The sequence below is a fragment of the Geotrypetes seraphini genome, chromosome 1, assembly GCF_902459505.1.
Source record: "Geotrypetes seraphini chromosome 1, aGeoSer1.1, whole genome shotgun sequence".
NCBI lineage: Eukaryota > Metazoa > Chordata > Amphibia > Gymnophiona > Dermophiidae > Geotrypetes > Geotrypetes seraphini.
Genome location: NC_047084.1, coordinates 36,977,117 through 36,995,375, shown reverse-complemented (window position 1 = coordinate 36,995,375; position 18,259 = coordinate 36,977,117). Strand labels below are relative to the sequence as shown.

The window sequence follows — 18,259 nt, the reverse complement described above, 5'->3', positions numbered from 1 at the left end:
GCATGGAGATTGGTAGGTGTGCTTTAGGCACAGGGGAAGGAATAACTGTCTAAGCTAAATCTAGCATCAGGAGTAAAAAGAAGCCATAATTCATATAAAGAAACCATCTGTTGATATTATGGAGGTAAATTGAAGCCAATACTGTGCAGCAAGAACAGTTATTGAGAGAATCCTACAAGGACACAGGGCCAGAAGAAAAAGGAGAAAGATAACAGCGATGTGGGGGGTTGGGGGGGAAACATATTGAAAGAAAAATAGAACGATTGCTTGCAGAAGTGCTTCTGATTAATGGGTGTCTCAAAGGAACAAGATTGCCTAAGATGATGAGAGATTTTAAATAACAAATGGAAATATACAGTATTAATGGAAGATCATATTAATGGAAGATTCATGAGCTTCAACAATAAATTGAAGGTAGCAGTAGAAGTACAAGAATTGCTGAGATATGAAGAAAAGGGAAAAGAAATATAGCAAAATAAAAACAAGTACACAACTACAAATACTTCATAAGGGTTTTTTTTTTGTTGTTGCTGTAAAGTTTAACTGGGAGTTCTAAGATTACAAAGGTCATAATCTTGGCACATAACAGAACCTATAAATAAAATGCAAGACAAAAATCCATCAGCGCGCAAAACCCTATTGAAAAATAAATATGTCTTAAGCTACTGACTAAAACAGAGAAGATCACTGTCTAGACTTAGGACATAAATTTCATAAGGGGGGGGGGGGCAGTGATGGAAAAAGCCTGCACTTGATTCTCAGCACAATAGCTCTTCCCAACAGGTGGAATACTGAAGAAAGGTAGATTAAATGACAAGTCTTGGTTCACATTTAAGATGCTTAGGAGCATTGCTCTCTATAGAGGGGAGAGTGTGGCGCAGTGGTTAAAGCTACAGCCACAGCACCCTGGGGTTGTGGGTTCAAACCCATGCTACTGCTTTTTACCCTGGGCAAGTCACTTAATCCCCCCATTACTCCAGGTACATTAGATAGTTTGTGAGCCCCCCAAGACAGACAGTGAAAAATGCTTGAGTACATGAATAAATTCATGTAAACCGTTCTGAGCTCTCCTGGGAGAACGGTATAGAAAAAATAAATAAATAAGGTCTTGACAGTCAAAGCCACAGCCTTGAATCTGAGTTACCAACATGCAGGGAGCCAGTAAATTGAGTAAGGCAAGGAATAATTTGTTCATATGAATGATATTCAGTCATTTTGTACCAGCCATGGCAAGTAGGCCAGGATAGGCATTAATTTGTTAGATTTTCAAAGGGAAAGCACCCAAATAGTTTCCATTTTGAAAATTCACTACAATTTACTTAGTAGAATTGTATCCATGTATCTTGCTTTGTAAACTGTCTAAATGAAAGTTGCTGCTCTTGTGACTTGCTCAAAGTCACAGAGTTGACATTAGAGGTGATTCTTTAACACATTTCCAAAGGTTTCCCTTGGATCTAACCACAGAATTCTGTGCAAAAAAAAAGCTAAATTCTGTGCACAAAATTTGCAAACTCTGCAAGTTTATTGGCCAACATTTAAACAATATTTTTGCTAATTATCCAGAATTTCTGTACAATTCAGTATTTTCATTTAATTATACTAGAGAAAACAAAGAGCCTTCTAGTTTTTCTCAGTGACTTTCTTTTAGCAGCACACCTTTGTAAAAGCCCACCTTAGTTGGTTTGTTTTCATAGTACTTCACTTTGCCTATATGTTGCTGGAAAACATTTCTGAAAGCTGACATTTCAATAAATTCAGAATAATAAATGTTTTTTCTATCTTTTGTTATCTTGATCAGTTTATTTTTCCATTCAATTAGGTCCCAGAGTCCCTTTTCTGCTTTTCTTTGTTTTTTTTTTTTGTAACTTGTTTTCCCAAGATCACCTGTCCATTTTATATTTTGTCTCTATCTGTCCTGTCCAGAATCTGTTCCCATCTCTATCCTGATCTTCTCCTCTCTATGTCCCTCTCTATTCCCCTGCATCCATCATCCCTCAGTCAGAATCACCTCTTTGCAAGCAATGTCCCCGTGTCTAGCAGTCCTTCTGTGCCCCTATCTCAGTGCTCTCTTCCCATCAAGCATTCTTCTCCATGTCTGTCCCTCTCTGTGCCTAGCATTGTTTCAGTGTCCTTGTCTCTATGCTCAGTCCCCATCTAAGATTTATGCATTTATTTATTTATTTATTAAATGTATATGCCGCCTAAATACCTAGGTGGTTCACATGCAACATACATAATAAAATAAGCATATTAAAACAAACAGCCTAGCCAAACATCACAATCAAAATACATGTCGCTGCAATACCCTCAAGTCCTGCCCCAGATCTTATAACATACAAGCAGGCAAAACAAAAACCCTTGCAAAGAGTTGAGTTTTCAACATTCTCTTAAATTTCTCTGTTTCTGTGCAGGATCTTCTACCTCTGAGCCCACCTCTCGCCCCTACCGCCTCAAGTGTATATCTCTTACTCATCCCTCTCACACTCACTCTCCCCTATCCCCTCCCAAGCCAGAATCTCTCTCCTTTCCCCCCCCCAACACCCTCAGCCAGCATGACATGCTATCTCCCCATGAGTCAGTACCTCTCTCCTCAACCAGCATCTCTCACTTTCTCTCACCTCTGACCCCCAGCCAGCATCTCTCGTACCCCCCAACCAACATTTTTCTGTCTGCTGTCCCAACCAGCCTGTATTTCTTTCTGCAGGCTTCCCTCTAATGTGGTCCCACCTATAGGAGAGGCCTTAGGTGCTTGAGCCAACCAGGCCCTAGGATCCTGTGGGTTGTGCAGGGGAGGGGCGGGCCCACCTCATTTGGACAGAGGCGGGCCTGCTGGCCGGACGGTGTGAAGACCCGTCCGGCCAACTTGGCGGTAAGCTTCAGGGGGATTTCGGGATGGGGGGTTCGTTGGGGGGTCCGGCAGGTGAGGTTGGGCACCCTCCTGTCAGCGATCTTCGGGGGGGCGTTGAGGGGTCCGGCAGGAGGGGTTGGGCACCCTCCTGCCGCGAACGTCGAGGGGGGGTTTGGGAGACTGACGGCTGTAGCTGCGGCCGCTATACTAATCGCAGCAGGGAGATCCCTTGCCACGATAAAGTATAGCAGCCGCATCTACTTACCATGTAGGCCAGCATTTTGCTAGCCTACATTGTAAGCATCTCCCGTTCTGCTAGAGAGACACGCAGGGCCGCCTAGGTTCGCTTAAGGCTACCGCCTAGCCTTAGGCGAGCTTAGACAGGCTTGTGGGCCTCCCTGGGCTCCCAGAGGCGTCTTCAATATAGGTGGCCTGCCTGAGGAGCATTTTTTTTAGAAAACGTACCTCCCAATTGGCTGATTAGACAGCTGTAGGACACCTACAGTTGCCTACAATCGGGACGCACTTTGCAGAATCAGGGCCAGACCATGCAAGTCTGCCCAGTACTGGCCTTTGTGTGCATGTTTTCTATACACATATATACGTTATGAACAATTTTCAAGAGCCCCATTTCTGTATATAAATCCCTGATTTATGCACAAAATCTTCTTTGAAATTTGCCCTCTAAGCTTTGATTCATATTTTTTTTTTTCATTGTATTCTATAGGAGCAATTCTGTAACCGGACACCAAAGGCTCCTTTTACTAAGGTGCGCTAGCGTTTTTAGCGCATGCAGCAGATTAGCGCATGCTAACTCCACGCTGCACGGCTAGAACTAACGCCAGCTTAATGCTGGCGTTAGCGTCTAGCATGCGTGGCATTGTAGCGCGCGCTATTCCGCGCTTTAAAGCCCTAACATAGCTTAGTAAAAGAAGTCCCAAATGTTAGGCACCATGATGAGAAGCACTAAGTGCCAATTCTATATTGGCATCTGTGTGCACAGTTGCTGTTATAGAATACTGACTTAAGCCCAACGATGTGTGTGCCAGGTCAATGGCTGATGTGAATGTAAATAAACCATGCTTATCATACACCTAGATTACAGTTGTCTGTAAATTGCTCCAGGTATGTGATAACACTGCCTAGTTGTACTTCCTCTTCTAGTAATGCACTATTTCACAGTGTAGTGTGCAGTGCACTTATGAGTAAGTAAGTGCTTATTATCTCAGCACTTATGCAACTAGCTATAGAATTGCCTTTTAAATGCATAGCAAGAGGAACAGGCTGTACCAGCCAGAAGGCCTTGAGCATACGCAGATCCTCAAAGCCATTACAGTGACAACTCTATGCATAGTCAAGGGGGTTGGTCACAAGCCCAGTATTATGGGACTCTTTTTTGCATGCTCCCTTTTGTCCCAAACCTGACCTCATAAACCTTTCTTTAAAGAACCTTACTACCACAGGTGTCAGTTTTCTGCTTTCCTCAAATTCTCTCCTCACATTTTTATTTTCATCTGGATTACTGTTTTTGTAGGTCCATGTTGAAAAAAAAAATGAGCAAGTTTTACTATCTACGAAAAGCATCTTTTGATCACAAAGCTTTTGATCTGATAAAAAGAGAACTGTAGAAGGAACTTTTTGTTTCTTCATAAAGGTTATTTAATCGGCACAGCTGTACAGATGCTGCTCTCTGTGAGTCTCTGGAATAAGTTATAGGTGCCATGGGTTGGGAGAAGAGCAAGTGTGAGGGTGAGGAGAGCAGTCTTAGGGGTGCCCCAAGAAGGTGGAGGGACAGAGCAAGCTTTGGAGCAGGGATCTCAAAGTCCCTCCTTGAGGGCCGCAATCCAGTCTGCTTTTCAGGATTTCCCCAATGAATATGCATGAGATCTATGTGTATGCACTGCTTTCAATGCTTATTCATTGGGGAAATCTTGAAAACCCAACTGGATTGCGGCCCTCAAGGAGGGACTTAGAGATCCCTACTTTGGAGTATACCATGTATGTGGAGGGGTGGAACAAACTTTGGGTTATGACATGGGAGTAGGGGGAACGTACTAGATATAATACGATGGAATGTTGCTGCTATTTGATTTTTTGCCAAGTACTAGTGACCTGGATTGGCCACCGTAAGGACGGGCTACTGGGCTAGATGGACCATTGATCTGGCCCAGTAAGTCTATTCTTATGTTCTTATGTAACATCTAAGCATTTTGCACTCTGAAAAAATGTTTATCAACTGGACAAAGGCAGGTTTGGACAATTTCCTGGAGGAAAAGTCCATAGTCTGTTATTGAGAGGGACATGGAGGAGGCTGCAGCTTGCCCTGAATCGGTAGCATGGAATATTGCAACTCCTTGGGTTTTGGCCAAGTATTAGGGACCTGGATTGGCCACCATGAGAACAGGCTACTGGGCTTGATGGATCATTGGTCTGACCCAGTGGGACTATTCTTATATTCTTATGAGTACAAACTGCAATATACAAAAGATGCAACAAACCCTGTTATTAACTACACATAATATCTTGTTCCTCAGAGTAATTCACAGTTTTTGCTGTTATTGAAACAACTTAACATCAGTTTTAGAAATCCTCTCTCCATTTGTGATGTCATCTCCATCCTATTATGGAATGGGGTCACTACATTACCATTGCAGTGTTCCATGATATCATATATAATTCCATTTAAGAAATTATCTACACAGAGCATACACCAGCATAGGCTGATAAATTAATATAGTAAAGGGGGAGACAAGTTATTAAAAAAAAAAAAAATAAAAAACATTTTCTTAGTTTTTTTGTTCCACTTCCATTCTCTCTCTCTCTCCCTCTCCCAAGTCTTGTTAGGAACCATTCTTGGTCGAGCTCTCCTTGCTGATGGGACATAGCAAGCTGCTTGTCTGCTGCCTGTCAGCTCCTGGCATATCAGCCCCGAAAATCAGAGTAATCTGTCCGGTAGAACAGCTTAGTAAAGATGGACTTTCCATTCAGCTGTGCTGAAGTGCTGTTGTAAATCAATCATGATTGTAGATCAGCCACGTGTAAACCTTCCTACACCACTAATTCAAACGGACACTCCTTATAGCTTATTTTATGTCTTTATTTTTTGAAAAAGAATACAATTGTGATTAGTTTTATGTTCAGCAGAGATGATGGCAGTCACATGGAAGAAGAATATTTGGAACTTGGTGTAAAACAGGCTTCAGCGTGTCTTCATTTAAACATACTGTAGACATGATAGACTCATTTTTTTTTCTTTTTCTTGTCTTGGGTGTTTTCCTCTTCAGTGCTGTTTACTTTGTACGCCATAAAGAAACAAGGCAGAGGTTTGCCATGAAGAAGATCAACAAACAGAACCTGATCTTGCGGAACCAGATCCAGCAGGTCTTTGTGGAGAGGGATATCCTGACATTTGCAGAAAATCCTTTTGTGGTCAGCATGTACTGCTCCTTCGAGACCAAACGCCACTTGTGTATGGTGATGGAATATGTAGAAGGTAAATTATTCTCCAACACTTATCAAAATTTGGGGAAGGGGGAGAAAAATGAAAAAGGGTTGGAAGGAGGTGTTATAATCAGAGGTCATGTTTGCATGACAAATGCACATGGAAGCTTTGTGCTCTGACCATACTCCCAGGATCCAGACAATGAGTTGGACGCAATCCCAGTCATTATATCTGGATGATTTCCTGCAAAATGTTTGTGCTAGAGCAATAATGGGAAATACTACCATGAAAAATACCATTTGTTGGTTTCTAATGTTCACTATGACAATGATATCTCTAACCATTGAATGTTAAAAGATAGATATGCCCATTAGTGCACTGCATAGTATATTACAAGGTTACATACCGTATATACTCGAATATAAATTGACCCAAATATAAACTGAGGCAACCTTTTTTCCCCTCAGAAAAGGAGGAAAAAAGTTTGACTCGAATATAACCCAGGGGGGGGGGTTGTTAATATTCAAGTGCAGTGCTTTTGCCTTGTCTTGCACCCTGTTCCCCCTCCCTCGCTGTTCTGCATTCAGCCCCCTCACTCACTCCCTCCCCTGCCCTGCCAGTCTCTGCACCCAGCCCCCCTACATCCCTGCCAGGTTCTGTACCCTTTCCCCCCTCCCTCCCAATGCCTTGCAGGCCTTCACTGGGCCCGCCGTGACAGCTGATGGTTCAGCGGTGTCCGGGACAGGAGGGATCCCTCTTGCCTCCTGTCCCAGCCGATTCTAATTATTTTTATTTCCCTCCCACCTCCCCCTGTATACCTTTAAGTTTCCCTGGTGGTGCAGTGGTGAATGGCAGCAGGAGCGAACTTCCTTTGCTCTTGCCCGTGCAGAGCTGCTAGTTAATTGGGCTGCCAGGAGATCTAGCGATCCCATTAGCTAGATAATTGACTGCACAGGCAGGAGCACTGACTATCACTGATATCCTGCTAAATTGTAGCTCTACCCCACTTATCTCTCCTCTAGCCTATGTAGTGATTTTTAGTGGCATTATCCAAATAATGTGGCTAGAAGTCCATGGATGTCTGTAATCATTGTTACTTATTTTAGTTCTGAATATTGACCTGACTGTTTTGTTTGGTGTCTTATTTAATCACCACTTGATAGTTTTGAGCATTTTAATGGACTAGGGACTGAGTAAAGTTTCAGGCAAAGTGTAGGGCTAAAAAGGTATCAAGAGCTTCCACAAATTTTAAAGGACACGTTTTCTTCAACCCAAGGATTTAATGTCTTGAAAAGTTTAGAGGGAAATATGCAAGTGAAAACTTGCGCAAGAAATGATTTAACACTTTTATCTAAAATTCTATACTACATTTATAGAGGTTTTACTCGCAAAGGTTTTTTGTACATATTTGTCCACTTCCTGAAGTTGCAGGAAATTAAATCCTGAAAGGATGCACAGGTACAAAATTTTGCAGGTAAACATGATTTTTTTGTTGTTGCTATTTTTGAGAACTTTACGCCAAAACATAAACCTTTCCTTAACATTGTTTATCTTAGATGAAAGAGCCATTAAGAAAACATATTTTGAAACTGTGTGTTATCAAAATTTTACTATATTGCTTTATATTTGGTAATAGAATAGGGTTCATAGTTAGTTGCGCGCGAGACACCAGCGCACCGACAATCGAGCGCTGACAATTCAGCGCAAGATACCAGCGCACCGTGGGAAAACTTAGTTTTAAAGAGCTCCGAAGCGGGGTGTGAGTGGGAAAACCCCCACTTTACTGCATAGTGTTTGCGCTGCTGTTGGGGGGAGGGGGTTGGAACCCTCCATTATAAAGAAAATGGAACTTTTTCCGATTTTGGGGGGGAAGTTCCGGTTTCTCTATAATGTGGGGGGCTGCACCCCCCCCCCACATAACCCTAATGGCAGCGCGAACAGTATGCAGTAAAGTAGGGGGGTTCCCCCCCACGCCCCCCGTTGGAGCTCTTTAAAACTAAGTTTTCCCACGGCGCGCTTTTGTCTTGCGCCGAATTGTCAGCGCTTGATTGTCGGCGCACTGGTGTCTGGCGCGCGATTGTCCCGTCACCTAGAACAGTTATCATTTGTAAAAAAAAATACAGTGGAACTTTGGTTTACGAGCATAATTCGTTCCAGAAGCATGCTCGTAAACCAAATTACTCGTATATCAAAGCGAGTTTCCCCTCCCCCCGGCCACTGGCGCTGCTCCACCCCACCCCACCACATCCCCAAAAGACCCCCCCACCCCGAGGCTATTGGTGCGCTTCCACATTCCCCCCCCTGTGAACTGGCATCCCCCTCCCTGCCCGCAAATGCTGCCCCCCCCCGTGAACCGGCATCGCCCTACTCGTGAACGCCTTCCCCCCCGCCAGCCCAAACTGAAGGCTTATCCCCAATGTGGCACTGGCACGCAGCACCAACCCACAGGAGGTGCCAGTGCCGGTGCCCGAAGATCCTGCCTCTTCCCTAACTGGGTCTTGAGCATCTGCACATGCTCAAAGCCCTCTAGCTCTCGTTCTCTCCAAAAATCTCGGAGAGAGGCGGGAGCCAGAAGGCCTTGAGCATGCACAGATGCTCAAGGCCTAGTCCAGGAAGAGGCAGGATCTTCGGGCACCGGCACCTCCTGTGGGTTGGGGCTGCGTGCCGGTGCCAAATTGGGGGTAATCCTTCAGTTTGGGCGGGCGCAGGATGCCGGTTCACGAGGGGAGGGGCGGGTGTTCGCGAGGGGGGTGATGCTGATTCACGGGGGGGGCAGCATTTGTGGCAGGGGGGGTGATGTTGGTTTGAGGGCAGGGGGACTCGCAAATCGAGTCAATGCTTGTTTTGTGAGTCACGATTTGCAAAAATGTTTTGCTTGTCTTGCAAAACACTCGCAAAACCGCGTTACTCGCAAACCTAGGTTTTACTGTATATATAATATGGAGCATATATTACGCACAGACAATTTCTGTCCCCACTCACATATTCTAATTCAGTATTCACCTGCTGTGGTTAGGGGGGGTTGTTTGGGGGGGGGGGGTAATGCTGGCCACCACGGGCTTAGTTAAATCTGGATATTCAGTGCTGGCTACCACCTGGTATTGGTAATGAATATCCAGGTCTTCAGCAGCTCCCAGAAGTTTGCTAGATACCACCAATAGTCAGTGCCAATATCTGATTAGCTAACCAGACAAGTTAGGACTGCTATGTATCTGAGCACCAGTTCTGACACTATTCTACCCCTGAAGCACCCCAGCACCAACTGAGGAGTGCCATGGCAGTCTCTGCTAATATTCCACACTATTCTCCAGTTAAGCGCACTGAATATCATCACCAAACCCAGTCGGCATAATTTAACTGGGCATGTGGGGGGGGAGTCATCGGAGTCATCATAGTGGATTACCATTTGAACAGGTTATTTTACCAAACATTGTGCTATTTTAGCACAGAGTTACTGGCATTCATGCCGATGGATGTACATTTTAAAATATTAATAAAGATGATTGAACTTAAAAAAATGGCACCCTGTGCAAAAATAGCATGACTTATGGTAAAATAATCTGATTAAATAGTAACTCACTTCGATAACTTCCCCTCTGAATTATGCTGAAGATTGACCCCCTACATGTTTTAAAATAGGCCTAAAGACAGCATGTAAAGAATTATACTATTGGGTGAAGGATTACTTTGTGTGACCTTGAACTAGAACTAAGGATGTGCAACTTTATATTTCAAATGTTTTGACATGTGAGCCAAAATTAGATAGAAACATAGAAACATGATGGCAGATAAAGGCCAAATGGCTCAATGCTGCCTATCTGCAGCATCCTAACATATAGTATCATAGTAGATGACGGTAGATAAAGATCCAATGGTCCATCCAGTCTGCCCAACCTTACCCACTGATTTAATTTAAATTTTCCTTCTTCTTAGCTATTACTGGGCCAGAACACAAAGCTCTGCCCTGTACTGTGCTTAGATTCCATCTAATGAAGGTTTCATCAAGCTCACTCCAGCCCATCTAAACCATCCTCTATGTCCTTCTCTCCTTAAAAGATCTCACATGCCTGTTCCATGGCACAGTCTTTATCTTCACCGCCTCTACCAGAGACTATTCCATGCATCTACAATCCTTTCTGTAAAAAAAGCATTTCCTTAAATTACTCCTGAGCCTATCACTTCTTAACTTTATCCTATGCCCTCTTACTCTGGAGTTTCCTTTCAATTGAAAGACTGACTCATAGGTATTTATGCCATGTAGTATTTAAACATCCCTATCATATATCCCCCCTCTCGCCTTTCCTCCAAAGTATACATATTGAGATCTTTGAGTATGTCCCCATATGTTTATGACATAGACCACTGACTTCCTCCAAAGTATACATATTGAGATCTTTAATTCATCCCCATACACCTTATAGCAAAGACCATGCGCCATTTTAGTAGCCTTCTTCTGGACCAACTCCATCCTTTTTATATCATTTTGAAGGTGCAGTCTCCAAAATTACACACAATATTCTAAACAAGGTCTCGCCAGAGTCTTATACAGGGGCATCAATACCTCCTTTTTCCTACTGGCCATACCTCTCCCTATGCAACCAGAGCAATGAAATCACTTTTGATACGTTCACAGGGGTCCCTGACAGTATCATTAATACCAACATGGATGAGCAGCATCAAATAATAATCATCAGGCTTGATGAGTCTCGGCAAGCTCTCCATAACATCATGGATTTTGGCACCAGGCAGACAGCATACCTCCAGGGACATCATGTCTGTTTGCAGATGGATGCTTAAGGGAATCACCAACTACCTTATTCTTCCTAGTGGTCATGGATCCAGTAATTTTGGGGATTTCAAGCTTTGGTCCTTCATCTCCCTGGCATGCTCCCATCTCATCCACTTCTAGGGTTGCATACTAGTTCTTCAGTTCAAGGGTGGATGGAGTCACAGTACCAATCTTGCAGGGTTCTATAATCTCTGAGTCCAGCTGTCTTCTCGCAGCACAGCCTCCTCTTCATCACTGCTAGAAATCTTTGACGCCTCACGAACCATTTCATTGATGTACCTCTCATTCTCACGTATGCATCTCAGTCTTACCACCTCCTCTCAGTTCCTTTACTTCCCTCATGAGGGATTCAAGCTGAAGACAGCTTATACATGGAACCACTCCCTCTGCTTGGGTAACATTTTCTGTCTGCACAGAGACAGAAGTTGTAACACGAGCAGCAGCTTTGGTAACACAATGTTTCCCAGTCATACTATGGTTGCAGAAGTACTTACACCTGGAAGAAAAAAGACTGCCTGTGCCTATTAGCAGTGCTTTATACTGTAAGAATTTTACAATAGCCCCTTGAAATGATAGCCTTTGTACTCTGTTGAGACTTTTTATGCTAAGAAAAAAATTATCCCTTAAATTCTCTTGCTAAGTGATCAGAGTCCTTTAAATAAAATAAAATACTTAATAAATACTTACCTATTTAACTTTAGGTCTCCCTTTGTGCAAGTTGCAATCAATTTCCCAGCAAAGTCTTACCAGTGAAAATCTGTCTCTGGAAGTCTTCTCACAGCACCTCTTCTAGATGCACTATCATTTCTCAGACACTAAAATTAGATAACTTGAAGGGCAGCATTTTAAGAGAACTGTGCATCTATTTTGAATATAAGGTTTTGCTTCAGTTATGACATTTTTATGTTTAATTTGCTGTTATGTTATGCTATTTTATTTTGTAAGCAACTGGGTGCTGGTATTATAGTTTTTCTCTGAAGTTATACACTTAAAAAATATTGTGAATGTTTGAAATCCAATAACAGCAAGGATATCACCCTCGCAAAACTCATCCCAATCTTGAAATGTTTTATTGTGTTAATCATTATTAGACCATGGCCTCTTGTGATGACCTTCATTTTCAATTGTTTCCTATCCTAGGTGGAGACTGTGCTGCCTTGCTGAAAAACATGGGGCCTTTACCTGTAGACATGGCGCGGATGTACTTTGCTGAGACAGTTCTTGCTCTGGAGTATCTCCATAATTATGGAATAGTACATAGGGATTTAAAGCCAGACAAGTATGTATAAGGCCCAACTGAACTGAAATAGATATCTACACTGGGGGATCCTCAGGTTCCATAAAGTTGTAGTTTAAGCAGGATTTTACCTATTCAATTTCCAACTGGCTGATTATCACAAGTTTGTCCTGTCTGCTACTTGGCTGCACTAAGATTTTATCATGGCCTGAGTATGTGTGTGACATAAGCCTTACCATGAAAACAGAGGCTGTCAGATTTACCTGCATTTTTAATTTGTGAAAAGCAACTTGTGAAAAGCAATCAGGTTCTAAAATGGCAGGCATTTGTTATTTATGTCAGCCTGTTCTGAACTATTGCATAATGGTTGAACTGTTCAAGTAGAATGCTTACTTTAATAAGAGATAATTTGTTGTTTTCTGTGGTCACTAAAGGAGCAAAATGGCTTATTAATAGTAAAGAAGCTGTCTGTTTTTCTTTGGCAAGTTTTCATAGTCCTAAAATGATTTTTTTCCCCACTGGGCAATTTCCACCTGTTCCCCCACACACATCCAGTTTATTCAAATCCAGATGTGAGATTTGGGAGGGTCTTTTTTTTTCTTCCAACCATTGGAAGTTATAAAGAATTATAGAAGAGGAGTTGAGAAATGTCTAGGGGCAATATAACTCTAAAAATGTAATGGAATGGGATGAAACTTTATTTCTAAAATAAAAATGACTCCATTCAGTTCTGTGAGAAAATAAGTTCCAGCTTCTATAACATAGAAACTCATATACAATGAAACATATCAGTTAGGGAATTCCTCCTTTGAGACTGCATCTCCCCAATCTCTACTCTTCCAACTGCACAAGTTGCTCCCATCCACTTAAAGTACTCCTGCAAGTGCCCCCACCATCCTTCAGACTGACCCCAATCCAAAAGGTTATCCCCTGCAATTGCTCTATCCCCCAAATTACCCCCACCAACCTGCAAACTAGAGAGTTGCATGGGAAAAGGGATGACGGGAAACCCACGGGACCCGAGGAGGTATCCCCACGGGTTTCCCCCTTATGTCGCGGGGATCCCGTGGGGATGCCTCCTCGGGTCACGGGAATCCTGTGGGGACCCCCCTCGTGGTCTCGGGGATCCTGTGGGGTTGGAGCCAGCTCAAGCCAAGAGGCTCGTCTTTTACTGCCTGCACACGTACACGTAGCCAACCGGAAGTCATCTCCCCAATGTCAGAGCTGACGCCGGAGGGAAGGCTTCACGTTAGTCATGTGCAGTGTGCAGGCAAGCAAGCAGGAGCTCTAGTCCTTTTCAGTCCTTCCCTCCCCCATCCAGTGGGTATTGTGGAGGCCGAGCACATCCCCCCTTCCCCACTCCATCCCTCCTCTGGCCGCGTTACCTGGGCACCGCTCTCCGTCCCTCTGCTCTGCTCCGCTGGAAACAGGAAGTGACGTCACCGGAATGCAGAAGATGAGCTCAGGAGGAGTTGGGGGGGCTCTCTCTGCGAGCTCTGGATGGAGGTAATGAGGGTGGGGGGATAGAAAGGAAAGAGGGATGGAGCAGACCTGATGGAAGGAAAGAAAGATAAAAGGACCAGGAAAGGGGGAGAGATGCTGGCTGGAAGAAGGGGAATGTAGAGATGCATGGGAAGCAAACTGTGACACTGAAGGGGTAGGGAGGGAGTGCATTTTTGGACACAAGGCATGAACTTAGGAGAGAGGATGGAGGAAGGGAGAGAAAGAGATGCTGAGGTGGGGGAGGGATAGAAAGGGAGAATTGGGTGTGGGTGTGTCAGTGAGAGGGAAAGAGATGGATGTGTACATGGGGAATGGAAAAAAGGTGAATTTTTGGTCATACGGAGGGAGGGAGGTATAGATGAGAGGGAGAAATGTTGTGGTGGAAAGGGAACATTGGGACAGATTGAAAGGGATACAAGATGGAGGAATGTTGGACATAGTGGTGAAGGGAATGGAGGGAGAGATGTGGCATAGTGCTGGAGAGGGGTAATAGAAGGAGAAATGTTGGGCATGGAGCTGGTGGCAGGGGTGAAAGACGCTGCACATGGTCCTGGGAATGAGAGAGGGGATAAATGCTGGACCATGGTAGGAGGAACCAATGGACAGCAACAGAAGAATTTACAGAAGATGGGAAAGTGGAATAAAGAAACTGGTTTCCAACTTGATGGAAAAATAAGTCTCCAGACAACAAAGGTAAAAAACGGAATTTATTGGTAAATGTATATAGCAGATGTCTTTGTATTGTGTTCAAAAGAAAAGGAAATGCTTTTCTGGTTTTATTTCTACAGTGTTGAAGTACTTGCTGACCCTTGCTGTGCCTGGTGGGATCCCCAAGCACCGCCAGCAGAGGACCTCCTCTAGAGATGGCCAGAACTCCCCTCCACCAAACGCAGCAGTCGCTGGCAGCATCCATGAGCCACTGAGATGCCAGCATCTGTGACTCCGGAACGCTGCTGCTGCCTGCCGAGCATGGTAAAAGGGACCCCCCGGCCAACTGCAGAGGAAGTCCTCAACAGACAACTTGAGGGTCCTCATCAGCTGAGTATTTATATTTTCATTAGAGGATCTGGTAGAAACCTGTTTACAAAGTATATATTCTTCCCAGTTAATATTTCCAAATTAATAAAATGTTTTTGCTTATTTTTTAAATGGGGCTCTACCAGAGCTTTAATTCAATAGCATAATTAAATGAAATAACTACTTCTGAAGTTTGTAGGGATGGACGGGGCGAATTTGATTCCAGCGGGAATGGGCGGAGACGGTTTTGACTCCTAGCGGGGATAGACGGGTTTGATTCTACCAGGGATGGGCGAGGAGGGATTTGATTTCTGTCCCCGTGCAACTTTACCTCAAACCTCTTATCCACATGCTGCAAATTTCCCCATACCTAACTATTCCCCACAAGTGCTCCACTACCCTGCAAACTGCTCTATTCTTAAAACGACCCTGTGCTGCTGTCCCACCACTCTGTAAACTGCCTCCACTTCAAAATCTACCTGGAGAATTTTGTGCAAATTCTGTATTGCACAGTTGTGCAGAATTCCACCAGGAGTGAAGGACCAGAGGGCATGCAATGAAGTTTAGAAAAAAATACTTCTTCACTCAACATTTAATCTACCAATTAGATATGTAAATAGCAAAATCATCATTAACGACATGTATAATTAGAGCTACGTGCATGTGCAATGCCCTATGCTATGCCACTCTCTTTTTTTCTTTTTTTTTTGGGGGGGGGATTGATACTCTCTGCTTTAAAATGGCTTCCTCTGATGTATTTTGTGCCATACATATATTTATTTACAGGGTGCTCAGAATACTACTGCTGTTCTGCAAACACCTAAATTAATATTTTTTGGCCTATAGACTTCCTGTAAAAAAATTATCCTCTTGGTTTGCAGCTTGTTGGTGACATCCATGGGACATATAAAACTAACAGACTTTGGGCTTTCGAAGGTGGGTTTAATGAGCATGACAACCAATCTATATGAAGGCCACATTGAAAAGGATGCCCGTGAATTTCTGGATAAGCAGGTAAGCTAGGTTCATTTCTTCATTGCTGTCCTGTAAGTAACTTAAGATGTGAAGAACTGCATTATTTTGCAGTGGGAGATAGAATAAAACATTTTAATGATGAATTTTTAACAGCCCGCCTAACTTGTGCTACTAGTACATAATAAGTTATTCTAGCTTTCAAAAAGCACATGTACTTTCCAATAGAAAGTTATTGTTTTACAGAGTGACAACTGCTATTTAATAACACAGAAAAATCCAGAATAATACATGTAGGTCTAAATACGACCCTAGCTCTGGATACACCTTCACTTGCCAAAGGCGTGGAGGGGCATAATTTAAAAAAAAGTCTAAGTCTCCTTTTGGCCTAAGTCAGTAGACACTGAAGTTGACAGCAGAGAAATATCCATAATGAAAAAAAAAACATTCAAATTGAGGGTTGTTTTTTTTAGAATGGCCTACCTGCATGTCATCAGGAGTAAAGAGAAAAGACTGAGATAAATTACTCTGTTCTCTGAGGTTTGTCCCTGTCAGTAAATTTTGATTTAAGAAAGTTTTTTTTAAACAATTTAGCTTGATCTTTCCATGGTTTTGTTGTTTTATATTTAACTATTTAATTAACCATTTAGTTCCTCAATTTCAAGTAGATCTCTTACATCTTCTTCCATAAAGATTGAAGCAAAGAATTAATTCAGTCTCGGTTATGGCCTTATCCTCCCTGTGTGTCCCTTTTGCTCCTTGATCATCCAACAGTCCCACAGATTCCCTCATAGGTTTCTGCTTCCGATTTACCTTAAAAAAATTGTTATGAGTTTTTGCCTCTTTGGCAAATTTCTTTTCATATTCTTTCTTAGCTTTTTTTTATCAATGCTTTGCATCTAACTTGCCAGTGCTTGTGTCTTTTCTTATTTTCTTCATTCGGATCCTTTTTCCAATCTTTAAAAGATTTTCACTTCATTTTTTAACCATGCCGGCACTCGTTTCCTCTTCTTTCCACCTTTGTTAATACGTGGACTACATCTGATCTGGGCTTCCATGATGGTATTTTTAAATAACGTCCACATCTGGTTTGCAGTCCTAACCTTTGCAACTGATCCTTTTAGATTTTTTTAAACTATTTTCCTCATTTTATCATAATCGCCCTTTCAAAAATTAAATGCCTCTACAATAGATATTTCTTTTGTAACATCACTCCAGGTATCAGCTCAAATTTATTCATATTATGTTAAGATCACTGCTTCCCAGTGGACCCAACACTGTTAACTCCTGTACTATGCTTTGCATTCCATTAAGGACCAAATCTAAAATAGCTCCCCTTCTTGTCTGTTCCTGGACCAGTTGCTCCAAGAAGCAGTCATTTATGATATCTGGGAATTTTACCTCACTAGCACTCCTTGATGTAACTAACCAGTTCAAAAGACTGCTAAAGCTTGTCACTTCTATCTCTACAACAGCACCAAAATTTGCCCCGTTCTCTCTAAAAACACTACTCTGACCCTAGTCCACATCCTCATAGCCTCATGCTTAGACTTCTGAAGTTGACTTCTAACAGGTCTCCCACTGAACTACCTCTCCCCCTTGCTGCACGACTTATCATCTGCAAACCTCACTACACTCACCTTACCCTGACTCCCTGTCTGCCTTCACATCTAGTTCAAATTCCTATTATTAAACTACAAATGTGTTCATTCTGCAGCCCCTCAATATCTCACCTCTCTTGTCTCTCCTTTTACGCCTCCCCCAAGAATGTCATTCCTCAGATAAGTTGCTTTTATCTCTACCCTTCTCCTCCACTGCCCACTCCAGACTTCGTTGCTTTCATCTCGCTGCCCCATATGTCTGGAGTAAACTACCTGAGTCCAGCATCACACTTCTTCCCTTGTTCAAAAATAGACCAAAAACCCACCTTTTTCAGAGAACCTTCAACTCATAAGTTTTCTCCTCACTACCCTCTGCCCACCACCCTATCCACCAGTTTAACCATCCCTGCTAGCTGTAACCCCTTCCCTGGCATCCTGTTTGTCTGTCTTGATTGATTAGATTGTGAACTCCTTTGAGCAGGGACTGTCTCCTCTGTGACTCTGTACAGCACTGTGTTTATCTGGTAGCACTCTAGAAATAATTAATAGTAGTAGTAATAATAGTATTAGATTAAATTTATTGCAAATGCAAAGTGATGCACATCGAGAAGAATAATACAAATCATAGATAATGGATGCTAGGGTCCACCTTAGGAGTCAGCACCCAAGATAAAGATTTGGGTGTCATTGTAGATACTACATATCTTCAGCCCAGTGTGTGGCTGTGGCAAAAAAAAAAAAAAAGGAAGCAGGATGCTAGGAATTATTAGGAAAGGGTTGGTAAATAAGACCAATAATGTTATAATGCCTCTGTATCACTCCATGGTGCGTCTTCGCCTTGAGTAACGTG

The 18,259-nt window shown here is 42.9% G+C and overlaps 1 protein-coding gene across 6 annotated transcripts in view; it reads left to right on the top strand.

The window, feature by feature from the left end:
- MAST4 (microtubule associated serine/threonine kinase family member 4) overlaps positions 1 to 18,259 on the top strand; it is a 924,748-nt gene that overhangs the window by 838,440 nt on the left and 68,049 nt on the right. For all 6 annotated transcript variants that reach the window (XM_033929923.1, XM_033929917.1, XM_033929952.1 and 3 more), the window contains 3 exons: positions 6,133 to 6,341; positions 12,220 to 12,358; positions 15,718 to 15,850. In XM_033929923.1, coding sequence (XP_033785814.1) covers positions 6,133 to 6,341; positions 12,220 to 12,358; positions 15,718 to 15,850 — 481 coding nt within the window. The remainder of the gene's footprint in view (positions 1 to 6,132; positions 6,342 to 12,219; positions 12,359 to 15,717; positions 15,851 to 18,259) is intronic.